The 17541-nt window shown below is 39.9% G+C and overlaps 1 protein-coding gene across 16 annotated transcripts in view; it reads left to right on the plus strand.

Moving 5' to 3' along the window:
- Positions 1–17541, plus strand: part of FAM13A (family with sequence similarity 13 member A) — a 333264-nt gene that overhangs the window by 226969 nt on the left and 88754 nt on the right. For 6 of the 16 annotated variants that reach the window (XM_044946341.2, XM_044946346.2, XM_044946337.2 and 3 more), the window contains one exon: positions 6299–6343. The exons of 5 other annotated variants lie outside the window; for them this stretch is intronic. In XM_044946341.2, the coding sequence (XP_044802276.2) occupies positions 6299–6343 (45 nt within the window). Of the gene's footprint in view, positions 1–3898; positions 4579–6298; positions 6344–17541 lie in introns of those variants that run through there. 5 more of the 16 variants (XM_006053645.4, XM_006053646.4, XM_006053647.4 and 2 more) reach the window with 3 other exon arrangements.

Below are 17541 nucleotides of genomic sequence, written 5' to 3' on the forward strand. Positions count from 1 at the left end.
AAATGTTTGGCATAGGTAAGTTCAGAACAGATTTGAAAATGGTGTCCAGGTAAATCTGGATTGGGTTCCTTAGGTGATATAAGCAGCTGATCTGGAGGAGAATATTGAGGTTAATCAGCAGTCTTAATCATCATATTAAAAGAATTGGAGTTCATTTAAGAGGTAGCTGGGAGCTCCTAAAGCTTTTGAGAAGAGCAGTGAGTATCCAGTTCGCAACCACAGTAGGAAATTCACTCTAATAGTGAAATGTGTTCACTGGAGATTGAATGGAGGCAAAAAGATCATCCTGAAGGTTATCATGATACTGTAGATGACCAAGACCCACTGATTAAAGAGACATGACAGAACAATCAAGAGATTTGGTTAAGGAGAGGAAAGGGAGGAGTAAAGATGACTCATGCTTTGAGTCTTGATTCACAGAAAGAATCATAACATCATTAACAAGAGGGGCCAGGAGGAGGAGAATTTGGGGAATCAGATAATACGAAGCTTTGAACGTGTTGATTAGGGTGATAATACTAATAATTATTGAGCACTTATTTGCCAGGAACTATTTTACGTGTTTTATATGCATGATCTCATTTATTCCTCAGAGCAACTTCAGAGCTTTTAAACAGCTTGCCCAAGTTTACGCTGCCTGTCTGTGGTAGAGCTGGAATCCAATCCCTAGGAGCGTAATTCCAGAGTGCACTTTATTAAACTCTAATGGAGTGCTTGTATTGAAAGATGTGGGGCTAGAAGATGAGGCAGAAAGGGTGTAAGAGAGGAGGGAAGACAGATGAAATAAAAGGAGGATGGAATAATCAGGACGCTTGGAGAATGCCCAGGAAAGATCACAGAGAACCAGACTTTCAAAAAACTGAAGGTGGGTGTTTCTGTAGAAGTTAAGAGGAGAAAGAGATCTCAGCCAAGGCATTTAGATTTAGTGACCAAAAGAGCATTGGTGGCTTCAAAAGCAGTTTCAGACATGTGGTGAAGTCTGCAGTACATGGGTGTGAGGCAGAGGAGTAATTTCGGGGGAAGTGGGAGGAGCAGAAGTAGGCTTTGGGCAGCCTGTCAGTGGGAAGGGGAGGCAAATGGCACTGCGTCACCAGAGGGTAGGAGTGCTGAGGGAAAGCTTTCAAGGCTGGGGGCACTCGCCAGGGCACCTGTCGGACTGGGGACAGACTTAAGATGGGGGAGCAGAGAAAATGATGAGATTCAATACATGGATACGAAGTTTGAGTCCTGTGGGTGGGGATGTGTTCCCCTAGACTAGGAAGAAGTCAAAAAGAATCAAGCAAGGTGTACGTGTGTGTGCGTGTGCGTGTGTGTGTGCGTGCGTGTGTGTGTGTGTGTGTGTGGATGTGTTCCCCTAAACTAGGAAGACATCAAAAAGAACCAAGCAAGAGGCGTGTGTGTGTGTGTGTGTGTGTGTGTGTGTTAGGTGTTAGTGGTGGTACTTCAACACTTAATGCAAAAGAGACCAAAGGAATAGACTCATATTTGATGATCTTGACTTTCTTCGTAAATTTAGGAAGCAAAGTAATTAGTGACATAAGAGAGGTTCAGATTTGTAGTATTGGAAATCAGCAGTTTCTTTGGGAATGCCGTCAGAGATCAAAGACAGCTACAAGCTTGACACATAGTACTGAGGTTCAGGCCAAGATTAAATAGGACTTTTTAATCTACCCAGTTGCCAGCGTTCTGTGACTTTCTTTTGCAATGTTTAGCAGCCTGGCAGTAGGTCACCCAGCTGGCAGGATGTATACAGGGTGAAGAAGCAGAGGATGCTAGTGAACCTGTTTTAGAAAACTAAATGCTAAGGACAGCCAGCAACGCATCTTTTTTTAAAGCTGTGTGCTCGTCGGTTTGGGTGCAGGTTGTCCTCTGCAGACGTGGACAAACAGGTGGAGCTGAAGAGAGAGCTCAGGAGGAGGAGGGGGAGTGGGGGAGGCCGCGGTATGCTGGTTATGAGAGGCGCACCTTGCAGGGCGTGTGGAGGAAATGTGGTCCAGGAGTCCAAGTTTGAGAAACTGGCACTGCCGGGGTTCAAAGAGTGGAGCTTCTGCTACCTGACAATGAGGGATTGACATGAGGATGTGGGATGTGGAGTAATAAAGCTATCCCAGTGATCCAGACTCTGGTGTGGTTTGAGAGGAGGAGCTGTGGGCCAAGTATAAATTCAAAAAGGATCATCTAGTCATGCCCTGAAAATCAACCAAAAGTGAAAGGAGGAATTATTATAAATAAGTAATGGAGACTTGAAAGGGCAGGTAATTACTGAGCTATAGTGTTAGGTGATTTTCAGAAATGACCACTGACATCTCACTCGTAATATGGCATGTTAGCGGGATGCTGATAGGAAGATTTAATTATCAGGAAATGTATGTGGAATCAGATGTTAAAATTTGAATGTTCCTATTCAGTATTTTACATCTAGTATGTATTGAATGTAAATTATTATATGATTTAACATATTTTTTGTAATGCTGGGTCTGTTATTATTGGTCTTATGTTTCTTTTAGCCATACAGTATTGATGTATTCATAAAATTAAAAGAGAAGATATTGTTTCTATCACTTGAATTTTAACTATTTCTAAAAATATATTATCCTATGAAATATTTTTTTAACAAAAGCACAACAGGACAAATCCACACTTTTATTTATTTTCAAGAATCTATGAAATATTTTAAAAACTCATGTAGAATAGACTAAGCACTATGCTGTACAGAAGAGATCTGAAGCAGACCTGAGCAATCCTGAAACCAGTTTCTGTTCTGCCACTAACTTTCCATGTGAAGTTTCCAAATTGCTTCATTTTCTAGTACCAAGTTTACTCATCAGTGAAATGATATCATGATATGTAACAGTGATTTCCTATCTCCAGAAATGAAGTGTTAAGCAAGATACAGAGATGCATTTTTGAAAGGTAAAAAACTTAAGAAATACATAAAACAAGGTTATTGTTACTGGAGAATGGTTAGAATTTCTAAGTCTAGAATCAAAACACTGTACTGATACCTTCAATAAAAGTAAGTTCTGAATTTACTTTAAAACACTTAAAACTTCCATTGTTTTAAATGGCTGATTTTAGTTATTGATTCTATCATAATGTCTGAATATAACTTTTAGGATGACTAATCCATCATCATAAATATGATAGAGTATTTAGTCGGACAGTGAATATTTTTATTAGTAGGTATAGCAAAGGAGAGTGGATGCTTACAGTAGGGCTTTGTGTTCTAAATTCAGAATTATGAGTGATCTGTAAGAAATCTGGGGAAAACTACAGGGGAGAAGGATACATTTTTGGTCATACAAGCCCCCTCTGTTTCTCAATGTTGTGGACTCTGGCCCTCTGCCCTTGTACTAAAAGTGATGCTCTGGGCTTTGTTGTAACTCTCAGCAAGTCCTATGCTGTGAAGGAAAGCTTAATAAAATATATTTCTAGATTTGTTCTGCAGTATTTGAAACCTATGGATTAACAGTTATGTTCCTAAAACAACACATTAGTATTCCCCACTGAGGAGGAAAATAAGGGAAAGTTAGGTAACTAACAGGCATTTAGCAGCCCTTATGAGAAGTTGATTTGGTGTTACCTGTAAAAAAAAAAAAAAATCAATAAATAACCAACCTACCAAAAATATGCTGGTGATATTCTTAGAGGAAAATGGGTATTTAAATAAACACATTCAATTTTATAAGGATAAAATGCAAAAATAATAAGTTGAAATATTTCCATGGGAAATAGTCACATTGATCCCTTGAGACCCTGAGCAGTCAGTCTTAGGACGTGTGTTCTCCCCAGAAATGAGAGCTACGTGCCTTGGGAGATGTCACCAGTGACTAGTAGCCACCGCAATGTAAACATCAGCAGGAAATAAATATGGGTAGGGCAGGGGTCTAGAAGAGTGCCTGCGTGCCTTCTGGAAGAGTATCACGCCTTTCAGTGTTAGTGGTTTGATTTTTTTTCTTTGTTCTTTTTTAAGAAGAAAAGAGGCAGCTTATGCCTTCTGTCACAGAAACCTTCAGTTTCAGAGGCAGTGTCTTTCCTTGACAAATGGATTTCCTTGTTGGCAGTCTCAGTACTGAGCAGTCAAGGGACTCTGCTCTTGCCGCAGTTATTGGTTGTTTCCCCAGACTGACAAGCCCGTCTGTGGAAGGGCTCCGAGGAAAGTTTCGTGTTACCAGAATTAGGCAAGCCCGCTGAGGAGCCAGGGGAGGAGCAGCAGCCACCGCAGAAGAAGCAGCGCCTTTAAGCCCTCCAGCAGCTGCTCCTCTGATTGGCTGGGTGGTTCAGCTGCTTCCCTGGAACAAAGGTCAAAGTGGACTGCAGTGGAAATGTAAGAGAGGCAGCGATCGAATAGCACTGCTTGAAGAAGTTTGGAGGCAGAGAGCAGCGGGACGCTGGCGGACTGCAGAGCAAGCCGCTTCTCCGGCGGTGAGGCGCAACCTCCCGCCCCCAGCCTGGCCCAGCCGCTGTGAGCACCCGGTCCCTGCACAGACGCCCCCACTAGGCGCGGAAGAGAGAGTTGTGAGGGTCCCTTGCTAATTTACAGACAAGGATGGCTTGTGAAATCATGCCTCTGCAAAGGTAGTATTCTTTCCTGTTTGGGGTTTTTCTTCCGTATTTTCTGAGTGGTGTAAAACTATATAACTTTGCCGATACTTGGCATCTTTCAGTAATCTGCTGCAAACTCAAGACCAGAAAAATGTAAACATATTGCTTCTTATGCTGACACTTACGCCCAACTTCTGATCTTCTTCACTGTTTGGTGAAGAAGAATAAAAATAAATATAAGAAAATAGCTTTGACATCTGAAGAAAAACAGAAACTGAAGAATATATTGAGCAGGTTTAAAATAAAACTGAATTAGAAACTGAATGAGTTTCTAAGTGATGTTATGAAGCTGTGGTGAGCTCTAATCTCATTTTGAAGGATGGCGACAAGGGGAGAGACCTTTTAAAAATGCATTTTAGGAGCCCTCTGCATTGAATTTTATATCTAGACAAGGATTTTCTATCAATAAGTACTTTATAATACATGGACATAGATGCTAAGGATATTATTTCCCCATGAATAATTCTAGATAGGTTTATTACACAGATGACACCTTTAAACAAGCAAACCAAACTGCTCTGTAAGAATGATTGAGCACAAGGCTCTGTTTTGTTCATTAATGATTGTAATATGGATTGGGGGGTGGGGTGGAGGAGTTATACTAAAGCAGAGAAAAGTAAATTTAAACAAAAGCCATGTCAAAAAAGATCACTGTTGGTAAATTAAGTGAATAAGATGTCTCGGAATGTTGAAGCTGAAAGTCACCTCTGAGGTGAAGGAGTCTAGCCCTCCAGTTTCATGACTAGAAGATGAGGCTTGGGGTAAATCCTCAGTTGCCCAAGGTCATGTTTTAGGATTTTTAGAATTTCTTTTGCCAATCATGTTATACTATTTCAGCTACAACTGCTGTACATGCCGTGGCATTTGATTCTATGTAAATGCTTCCTCTAAGAAAACTATAGAGAGTTTTATTAATGAAAGTGATTTTAAAAGTCACGTAGTAAATACGGTTTATCCATAAGAGGAAAACCTATACAAAAAATGAATTTCTTTTTTAAAAACCATTTTACCAGACGGTCATGTTGTAATATGAAAATAAGGCAAACCAAAGTTGAGTGTTCATTTGCAAGATGGTTCCTGCAGATGTACCCCGTGAGATGAAATGGGATAATTGTTTTTCTTTCGCTGTAATGACACCTGCACTGTAATGGAACTTGACGCGGATGTCCCTGGGATTCCTTTTCTAAAATTGATAACCCAGGGGAGCAGAAAGTGACTGATGGATAGATCTGAAATTTGTCTATATTAATTCAGTGGGAAGTGCCATGCATTTGAAACTTGCAAGAAGACTACAAACTAATGTACACTTTTTGGACTCTTGATGTAGTCTCCAGCTTTAAAGCTGGGGGCTTATTTTTTCTTATAATGGTGTCAGTTCTTAAGTGTCTTAAGCACACCCTTTCTAGAACTGAACTCTGTAATAAGCTGCACAATGATATAATAACTGTTAAGAAAATAGATCTGTATTCTGCTAAAATATTGTTTAGGGAATTAAGTTGATGAAAGCTAAAATAGAATCAGCGTAATTTCTTCCAAAATTATTAGTCCTTAGTCCTTATTAATTATTAGTCCTTATAAATAAACCTATGTAAGAGGAATAATGTGAATTTGCATTCAAGATTGCTGATCACTGTATTCACTGTCTCCCTATGTCTGCGGATTTAATTTGGTTACCTTGCAATCCTCACTTCAGCCTGTGCCTGCCTGTGATCAAACACCTCTTGAAGGCAAGGAACAGGTAGGCTTGTGCGCTTATGTAGAAAGCTTTCTGGTTCCTACACATAATTGCTTCTTCCAAGCCCAATACAGTGTCTTTGGCTAAGGATTTCTGTGATGTCTAGTAGAGGTGACTGTTGCCAGCCACCCCCACTGTTAGCCTGCCTGGAGCAGGAAAGTTGCAGAGTCTTGCATTGTGGGCTGAATGCATTGCTCCATTCTGTTTAAGAACACTGAGGGGCTAGAAACTGAATTAACAGTGGATGAGGGAAAGAATAACTTTAAATACCAGTTAAGAGAAACTCATGCTCACCCATGTTTGTATTGAGCAGAGAGCCCAGTGCTTCTCATACTTTAGCTGCATGAGAATTACCTGGGGAACTTATTTTAAAATCAGTGTCTTCCTGATACTGAATCTGAATCTGGGTGTGACAGGGAAGTATCGACATTTTTAACAAGCTTCCTGAAAGTAAATATGGTACAAATGGTCCACACACTCAGAGAAACACTGATCTAAACTCTAGTTAATGATTATAACTTATATAAAGCCATTGACAGCAGGTATATATAAGATGCTAACACTATACTACTCAACATCCCCAAATAACATATTGAATATCAGGACCTTATGCGAAGTGTCTTTGTCTTAATTGATGTTTTCATTTACTAGACGGTCAGTGTTACATATTAAAACAAAAGATACTTACAGTGTTTTTTAATGTTTTCTTTATGACTGAATACCACTCTGTATTGCCAGTGATACTAAGAGAATGAAGACACAGTTCTGCTTCAGAGAGCTCACATGCTAGTGAGGACACAGACACATTACCAGACAATTACAATACATGTGGTGAATTGGGTAATGGACATTATAATTAACATGATAATAGAGATGTGCCTGCATGGATAATACTACCCTATGTTTTATGTAACCTCATATAAGTGTATGATCTTTTTAGAGGGCGTGTTTGTACCCCAATGTCTACTTAGCTTATAATTCCCATGAGTGACTTTTTAGCCTTTCTTAGCATGTTGTGAAAGTATATAGAAGATAAATTTGTTACTGCTAATCAGTAACTAAGATGAGAATAACAGATTGAAAGCTAAGAATGAAGTAAAATACTTTGGTTCCCTTTAATGTATTTTACTATCTGTTTATAACTTAACATAATTTGCAGACTTTCTCCAGGATGGAAGTGACTATGTTGAAACTTACCATTTTCAGAAAAACTACAAAGGCTGAATGTTTAAAATTTGATCCTCTGTAAAGAACTCAGTTCTTAAAGTTCACTTCAAAATGACTTAAACTAATGATAGATCTTATAATACATCTATTGAGATGGTTAAATTATTCTAGTTATTTTTAGAAATACTAAAATATTTGTGCTCTATAGCATTGTATTGATATTCTTGACAGCTAAAAAAGTGCTTCTAAGGAAATAGAATAATATCAGAATTAAGTAGAGAAACTATATAAAGAATTGAAACAAGTTTTTTCTCAGGTACTAAATTTACCTTCCGGGTTTACCTGGTGGGCTCAGTGGTAAAGAATTCGCCTACCAGTGCAGGAGATGCGAGTTCAGTTCCTTGTCTGGGAGGATCCCCTGGAGAAAGAAGTGGCAATCCACTTCAGTATTCTTGCCTGGAAAATCTTCTGGACAGAGGAGCCTGGAAGGCTACAGTCCATGGAGTCGCAAAAGAATCAGACAAGACTTAGCGACTAAACAACAACAAATTTACTTTCTATCACTAAAGAGATAGTTTATTAGACTCTAGACTTTACTTATACCTCAAGCACCTTTCCTGATTCATATTCCATTGTATTTTTTTTCCTTGGATATTGTGGATCTGTAGGTGAGGATTCCATTTTATATGTAGAAGGTTTCAATAGGCCAAGAAATAGTCTTGACTCACTCTTATGTCCATGACAAAGCTCTCAACTTCACAGTAGTATTTTGATTTGCTAGATTAACTTTCAGATAGTCACTAACTCATCTTATGGCCACAAAAACTAATGATGGAAGATGAAGTTAAGTGCACTAATGACTAATCTAGATTCCTTTGATTTTAATGCATTGTCATCTGCTTTCACATCCCTTTTTCCATTTGATTTATTTATAAAAGTGGGAAACTGAAATCAGTAATGTCAGTATAACTCTCTTTTCATTACTTCATCAAGCAAATTATGATATTCAGTATACATTATTGAATATTTATTTCATGATGGTGAAATATACCAAATTGCAAATGGCAATGGCTCTTTAAGAAGATTTATAGCAACAGTATTAATTAACATATATTAGTGATCCAGCATGGGAAAATTTCTCTGAACCTCTTATCAACAGAATCCATCTGGCCTTTCTAAGTATTGGTTTTTGGAATATTCTTTTGCAAGCAAGTAAACATTGGTAACATGGGGATGATGGGAGACTTAACCAAGGAACAACCCCGGCAATAATGGGCCAGCTTTTGAATCTCCTGTGTGATGTTAGAGAGCCCTCTACTGTTTGTGGTGGTGATGCCTTAGGTTAATTTATCTGAAAACGCATGCTATTCCAAACTTGTTTGCACGTTGATAGCACTCAACCTCCCCAACCTTCCCTTCTATGACCCACCTCAGTCTCAGAGGGAGTTAAAAGCTGCCTTACCTCAAGTCTGGGTTAACCCTTCCGGGGTTGCGTGTCTGAACTTTGATTTCCTCACCAGTGTGGTCTGTGTTTGGTAGTAATGAGAATGCGTGCGGACAAGGAAGACCTCCATGGGCTCTGCTGTCATGGGATGGTTGCAGTGGATCTGAAGTCTAAATATTTGCTGTTTACCCCAAACAAAGAAGCTGGTGTGAATTAAAGTGACGGTTATTCTTAAATTTTACAGGGATCACCCTATCTACACTACTGGGGGGAAAAGGAGAGGTATTAGAGAGTCAGCAGAAAACAGTGGGGAAAGCAATGAAAAGATAGTACACTTGCTGTCAAGAAACATATCCAGATATCCAGATGCTGACAGTGAGTTAGCCATGTGAATTTGGGCAAGTCATTTTCTTTACCTATGAAGTGCGGGTGATAATGCCTAACATACTTACTTCGAGGGGAAATTTTGTAGTTAAAGAATATTATCAGATCAGATCAGATCAGTCGCTCAGTCGTGTCCGACTCTTTGGGACCCCATGAATCGCAGCACGCCAGGCCTCCCTGTCCATCACCAACTCCCGGAGTTCACTGAGACTCACGTCCATCGAGTCAGTGATGTCATCCAGCCATCTCATCCTCTGTCGTCCCCTTCTCCTCTTGCCCCCAATCCCTCCCAGCATCAGAGTCTTTTCCAATGAGTCAACTCTTCGCATGAGGTGGCCAAAGTACTGGAGTTTCAGCTTTAGCATCAGTCCTTCCAAAGAAATCCCAGGGCTGATCTCCTTCAGAATGGACTGGTTGGATCTCCTAAGAATATTATAGTTCTTTGTAAATGATAAAACTATTCAAATTCATATACTGGAGCTTTAGTCCCTAGTGTGATGGTATGTTAAAGTGGGACCTTTGGGAATAATTAGGTTTGCATGAGCTCATCGAGGTGGAGCTCCCATGATAGGATTGTGCCCTTACAAGGAGATAAAGGTACCAGAGCACAATCTCCCCATCCACCAACTCCATCCAGGTGGAGGTACAGCAAGAAGATGGCAGTCTGCAAGCCAGAGAGAGCTCACAGCAGAACCTGACCATGCTGGCACCCTTATCTCAGACTTCCAATCTCTGGAAATGTGAGAAGTCAGTGTTTCTGTTGTTGAAGCCACCCAATCTGTGGCACCTTGTTATAGCAAACCATTAAGAATGGTTGTAAAGTGAAAGTGTTAGTTGCTAAGTTGTGTCTGACTCTTTGCAACCCCATGGGCTGTAGCCTGCCAGGTTCCTCTGTCCTTGGGATTCTCCAGGCAATAATACTAGAGTGGGTAGCCATTCCCTTCTCCAAGGGATCTTCCCAACCCAGGGATTGAACCCAGGTCTCCTGCACTGCAGGCAGATTCTTTACTGTCTGAGCTACCAGGGTAATAATTCAAAGAACTTAGTAAAAAAAAAAAAAAGTTTACTATTCCCTTTTGCAGGTACCACCTATTCCTTTGCTTTTGTTTCAGAGCCAAAGATTAGGAAATATTTCAATGTATTTGTTAATGTTCTAAAAATATTCTCTTATCCATTAATATCAACCCACAAAAAAAAAAAAAACTTACTGTATATTACATTCTAAATTGCTGCCTCCCGAAGGCGATCTTGCTATATCTATAATAATGATAAACAGCACTTTGCTGAACAAGAATCTCAGAGACAAATGAAAGCTTCCAGCTGCCTTGAAAACAGTTTTGTGACTAAACCAAAAATTTCTTTAAGCTCCACACAAAGCTTTGGCTTTGCAATGAAGTGAAAAAATTTTCTTTTCCTGCTCTCAAGCCAGAACAAACAGATAGAGTATGTGGCAAGCCCGTATTCAAACATTGCTTTGCCCGAACATATCCTTTTCTGGGTTCACAGTACCCTACAGAAAGGACAGTGTTTACATTACTGGCACAATGGCAGCACTCCCACCTCTAACTGTGCAGTGGGAGAAAATAAATTCTCTAAATAAGGGTGGGAGAAAGCCCATGGCACAGTTGCAGTTCCATTAAGTTTGAAATAACAGGGAACAAGATAACTTAAAATAATCAACATACAGCTATCTGAGCATGCATCCAGTTGGGAAACTTAATTTTACAAATTATAAACGGTGTATGTTTTCAAAATGCATAATCACATGGTCGTGTCAGCACTCAGCATGGTCTGAGTGATGCTGATTTTATTCCTCAGCCACTGATGGAACACCCAGAATGTTCTGGGTACCTTGCTAGGTGCTGCAGGGGACAAAGATAAAGACCAGTCCAGGAAGTGAGGCCAGCTTCCAAACTGGAATTCTGGCATCATGTGCTGGGCACTGGTTTATGGCTGTGGACAGAGTGTCTGGGAACCTGCATGGAGAAGCCGCTCCCCTCTCCAGGGTGATGGAGATGGCCTCCCAGATTAGATGACATTTGAGCTGAGAGATGAAGTATTTACCAGACAGAGAGAGAAGTGCCGGAAGCATTCAAGACAGAGGGAACAGCACGTACAGACAGGGTTACGAAAGTGCAGCGCGAGGTTGATGGAAGCTCGCTGTCCTTGTGTGCCAGGTTCGGACATCTGGACTTCACCCCAAAGACAAAGAGGAAACAGGAGAGGCTTTCAGGTTAGGAAGATAAATCTGATGGGAGTATTAAGGATAAACTGGTCTGGGTGGCAGGGGAAAATGAGTATTGCCACTGTGATGGACTAAAGCAGTGGAAATGGAAAGGAAAGGTCAGATTCAAGAGATGTGTCTCTTTTTGAGATAGAATCAGTGCAGTTTGGTGACTGACCACGAGTGGGGGTGAGGGATTTTTTTTTTAAGGAGAGCAGTTGGCTGTTAATGCAACTGAAATTATTATAACAGGAATGAGGACTCTGTCTGGTGACTTCTAAACACATCTCCAGCCAGGATCCCCTGTAAAGTGCGGTGTGAGACTCTCGGCTGTGTTAGCCAGTCCACAGGTAGTAATAGTTTCCTTTTGACATTCTCACTGTAGGAAAAGATGCAAAAGAGACAGAAGGTAAAGCAGCCCCACCCCTCCCTGCTTAAAAGCTTTACATCCTGTTGCTGACAGGCACACACCCTCACCAGTCCCCTCCAGTTCCCTAGAGATTGAACAGTGTTCATTAGAAGGGCATCCAGGGACAGAACTAGCTGGGTAGAGGGACAGAAATAAAGTAAGATGCTCCCTAGTTCCTTCCAAGTATACTAGTTCTTTGAATCGAAGAGACAGAATATAGGTGATAAAGAATGCCACGGTCATTAGTAATCTCTAGAAGCTCTCAGTTGTATCTGACTCTTTTCGACCCCATGGACTGTAGACCACCAGGCTCCTCTGCCCATGGAATTTTCTAGGCAAGAATACTGGAGTGGGTAGCCATTTCCTACCCCAGGGGATCTTTCCAACCAAGGAATTGAACTCACATCTCTTGCATCTTCTGCATTGGCAGGTAGATGCTTTACACTAGCGCAACCTGGGAAGCCCAGGTCAGTAAGGAAGGCGAAATCAAAAAAGACCATGGGTCCCTGAGTCTCCTTCTTGACACCATCCTGTGGTATAAGCAGCAAAAGAATATTGAAGAGACCTGGAAATCCTCTATCAGCTCCTCCATGCTCACCTAGAATGACTTTCTCACATCTGTATTGCTAGGTGTATCCGGACCTGCTTTCTCTCTGATTTTCTCTGTGATCCAGTCTCAACAAAATCTGTACTTTTGGCCCAGAGCTGATTCTGACAGTGGGGCAGAGAAGAGAAGAGTGTTTGCTGTCTGTCCTATGAGAATGTAGATCTTACTTCAGCATCATTCATTGTGTATTAATTATACCTCAAGCCAGGGAGGTGTGTTTTTAGCGTAGCATTTTTCAACTGTGGGTCATGACCTTTTGGTGGTCATAAAACCAATTTAGCGGATTGTGACTAGCGTGTTTTATATAATTCTATATAAGTGAAATATGACAAAATAGAAAACATGCAAAGTAAGAATTAATGCTATGAAATGTGTGTCTCTTTTACGTATCTGTGCACTGTCACAAAGTAAAATGTGTTTCTAACTGGATCGTGGCCAGAGTTTTTCAGAACACTGACTCTGGAGTGCTTATTGAGGATACTTTATTTGAATGAGAGGTTAGTACAGGCCTGGAAGTCAAATCCCCATGTCAGTGTGGGAAATAGATTCTAGTCTTAGCATTCTTACAGATGAAATTCCAGAGTACAACTTATGTGTAAGATGGAGACACTTTTGTTAGGCAGGTTCTTTTTTCTGGATTTGGGGGGGAACATATTTTTAGTAGAATTGTTAGTTTCCTAGCACGGCTGTGAGAAACCACCACAAACAAGGTAGCTGAGAATAACAGAAATTTATTGTCTCACTGTTCTAGAGGCCAGAAATCCCGAATTAACGTGTTGGCAGGGCTGGGCTCCCTCAAATGACACTGGGAAATGAGTTGTCCCTGGCCCCTCTCCTTACTTCCAGGAGTTTTTGGTTGGTGGCAACACAATTCCAGTGTTCACGTGGGGTGCTACCTGTGTGTACCCACCTCTGTCTGCTCCAGAAAGGTGCTGGTTATATGACTTAGAGCCCATTACGGTAACTTTAACTTGATCATCTCTGTAAAGACTATTTTCAAACATGATCGTATCCTGAGTTTCTTGGGGTTAGGGGAAACTTTTTGAGGAGATACTATTCAGCCCCAAACAATATATTTCAAATTTGTACTAAGCAATCAAGAAAAGAATTGACTTATTTCCCTATCTTACTGGGCGGAAGGTTGCAAATTTTTGGAAGCCTTTTGTTTGTTTTGCTTCCAAAGCACAATACCTCTTCGTGTTAGCTAAAATTTCTAGTCTTGTGAACATTAACAGTTTCAGCTCTTTGCATTTACCCATTGGTCAGGAAAAACCTATTTGCTCTTGAAGTTAAGTGGTTTGTTTTTATTTCTCCTGGCGGCTAGGTGTTGCTTTCTTAGTTAACAGCATACAAATAATAAAACTGGAAGCGAAGTTGCTTGGGTTTATAATAAAGAACTATACATATATCTACAAAAATCTCCCCCTGTACTTACAGGGGCAAACAGTTGGCCAAAAGTTGATCTGAAAACTCTTGACGTTTGTTTTCCAAAAGTAACAAGGAGAATGTTTCCTACTGTGTTCCTGAATGGAACGGAACCAAAAATCTGAGCGGCAGAACACCAGCTGCTCCATCACACCCCAAATGGAGGGTTATAAATGCTATAAATGGGGGGTTATAAATGCTATAAATGGGGGGTTATAAATGCTATAAATGGGGGGTTATAAATGTTAATGCCTGACACTGTGGATAAATCAAAAAGGCTCAAGTATGACACTTTATTTTTTGCAGAAGAAGGAAGGAAAGAAAATGTGCTAATTTTCACTCACCTCATTATCCTTGAAGAAATTTCACCTAAGAAAATTCTTCCATTTAGCACATTTGTTGCAACAGGAGGGGAAAACCTGAATTCCAGAGAAAATGTTTATTTAATACTTTTAATTTTGTCTTTTCACTTGTCACTCCCTTTTTCTCCTCCTTTGGCTATTTGCGTTTTTTAAGCCCCAGTAGATATTTTTTTTTCTGGTTTTTCAATGAATGGAACTAATCCTTACCTATTTTGCTGTACTTTTCAATACCCAAGGAACACTTACAAACTGTTTCGTCTAGCTCAAATCATTTGAAAATGTAGTTAAAGTGTGTAGCTAAATATGCAGATTATGTTAATTTTGGGGGTAGCCAGCCACATTAACCAATTAGTAAGTTGGACTAATTGGAACATTTATCGTGACAGTTCAAAAGGGAATTGAATGGAATGGTGGTTTGATCCACTAATTGAGGGTCCATTCTGAATACCTCAGTCTGGGAATTCTCCCAACAGTACTTGGTTTTTCTTAGGCATAGAAAGCACCACGCTTTTCGCAGTTTCAGTTAGCTTGCTGTGTAATTAAATCGATAGGCATTGCACTCTGTGGCTTCAGTTTAGAAATGAGTGCAGCTCAGGAAGAGATTGTAAATCTACGTGTCATCCATTTATGTGCATTTACTAATCTTGAGTCACATCAAAAGGTAAGTTAGTATAGCACAGGAAACTCTACTCCATATTTTGTAATGATCTTTATGGGAAAGAATCTGAAAAAGAAAGGATATATGTATATGTGTAAATGAATCACTTTACTGTACACCTGAAACTTACACAACATAATGTAAGTCAATTATACTCCAAGATAAACTAAAAATTAAATGTAAAAAAGGTACGTTAGATAGGCCCCCACTAAAACCCTTCTATCTTTGTTATTGCCCTTCTCAGCTGTAGCTTCTTAGATTTGGACTATTACTTGGGTCTATTTGATAAATGTTCTTCCCACAGGCAGCTGTTGTGAGAGAATATAACACCACATGTCTAAGGACATTAAGCACTCAATGGCCTGATGAACATGAGATGATTGCTCAAATCTCTCAATGTATTTGAATTTTTTAAAAAAGCAAAGCAATTGGCTGCTTAAACTTGGCTATTATTCAGAGTCAGCAAACAAGAAATAATTAAAACATGGCGTTTTTACTAGTAACCAAGGAAGAAATTGAATGAATTCCAAGTTGTTACAGTTTGTCATTGGCTTCATTTCATGACACACACTCCCCTTTTCATTCACAGTACATGTGCTTATTTTTAAAAATTGAAAGTACGTCTGAATTAAATCTCAATTTAAAATTTAGGCAAAAAATTACAACTCAACGTCACTGGACATGCCTGAGATTGATGTAAAGCTAGCAACAGGCATAAATAACTATAAATAGGTGGCTGAGGACATATAATAATAGTCCAATATTCCTTTTGCACAGAGGTAGAAATGGTGATCTTTTCAAATGTTTTACATTTCAATGTGTAAATTTTCTGGAAAAATTTATATTCTCTGTTCAATTGGAAGAATTGTCCTTGGCCATTTTTCCTTGAACTTGCTTTTAAAATCTGTGCATAAAATTGATTTTTAGAATTAATAGACTTTATCTGAAATCAATGCTTTAGTTGTTTCAGAATTTATACTGTAGTCAAGATTACATTACTTTTATGAAAGGGAAAATAGAAATAGGCTAATTAACTATCAAAATTAATTATTTTCCTCATTTTCTTTTCAAATTTTATTTTTATTCTTGGGTACTGTGCATAGATTGCTGTCCCATTGACTGCTACTGACTAAGCAAATCTAATACTGAGTTAATACTGAGTCTGGTTCATTTCATTTAAATAACAGTGCTTAAACACTGCTCAAATTTAAGGACATATCCAAATTAAGGATTTCTGATTTTGTCTTTCATTGACAAATTTACCTTGTGCAAATGCAGCCTGAAAAAATAAGGAGAGACGTGAATGTAGGGAGCAGACATATGGATGGGATGGGGCAGGGAAAGGGGGGGTGAATTAGGAGATTGGTATTGATATATGTACACTGCTATGTATAAAATAGATAACTAACGAGAAAGTAGTGTATAGAACAGGGAACTGCACTCAGTGCTCTGTGGTGACCTCGGTAGGTTTAGTCGCTCAGTCTTGCGAACCCATGGACCGTAGCCTGCCAGGCTCCTTTGTCCATTGAATTTTCCAAGCAAGAATTCTGGAGTAGACTGCCATTTCTTTCTCTAGATCTTCCCGGCCCAGGGATCAAACTTAGATCTCCTGCATTGCAGGCCGACACTTTTTACCAACTGAGCCACCAGGGAAGCACTGTGGTGACCTAAATGGGAAGGAAATACAAACAGGGGTACAACATTGTAAAGCAATTATACTCCAAAAAAATAATTTAAAATATATTTGCTCATGATTTAAAAACTCATGTTTCTGTCAAGAGGCATTCTTGACATAGTGCCAATACATTTTAATAAATTAATCACCTTGTACGTGCTATCAGGCATAAAGCATTATGAGTGGACTTTTGACTAAGGTTGGTGTAGAGTTGCTATAATCAGAAGCATGGCATGGGGCTTATAAAGTCCACAAGATATTGTGCCAGAATGAGGACATTCATCCCATCATATTTTGATAGACTAAAATTGAAGGCAAGGCAGTGAACAACAAAAAGTATGTTTATTGTTTGCACTTCACTAGCCGTGTGACCTGGGAGAAGGCAATGGCGCCGCACTCCAGTACTCTTGTCTGGACCATCCCATGGACAGAGGAGCCTGGTGGGCTGCAGTCCATGGGGTCGCTTATAGTCGGACATGACTGAGCAACTTCACTTTCACTTTTCACTTTCATGCATTGGAGAAGGAAATGGCAACCCACTCCAGTGTTCTTGCCTGGAGAATCCCGGGGTCTGGGGAACCTGGTGGGCTGCTGTCTATGGGGTCACACAGAGTTGGACACAACTGAAGCGACTTAGCAGCAGCAGCTGTGTGACCTGGATAAGTTATGTGCCTGCTCTGAGCCTGCTGTTCTCAAGAGAGGGGCAAGTACCAGGGAAGTTTTTGTGAGGATTTACATGAGATAATTAATGTTAAGCACAAAATAGTGCCTCACTGATGAAGAGATGTGTGAAGAAGAGAAGATGTAAAGGAAGAAATTTGATTTTGATTGCCTCTGTTGACTACA

The sequence above is a fragment of the Bubalus bubalis genome, chromosome 7, assembly GCF_019923935.1.
Source record: "Bubalus bubalis isolate 160015118507 breed Murrah chromosome 7, NDDB_SH_1, whole genome shotgun sequence".
NCBI lineage: Eukaryota > Metazoa > Chordata > Mammalia > Artiodactyla > Bovidae > Bubalus > Bubalus bubalis.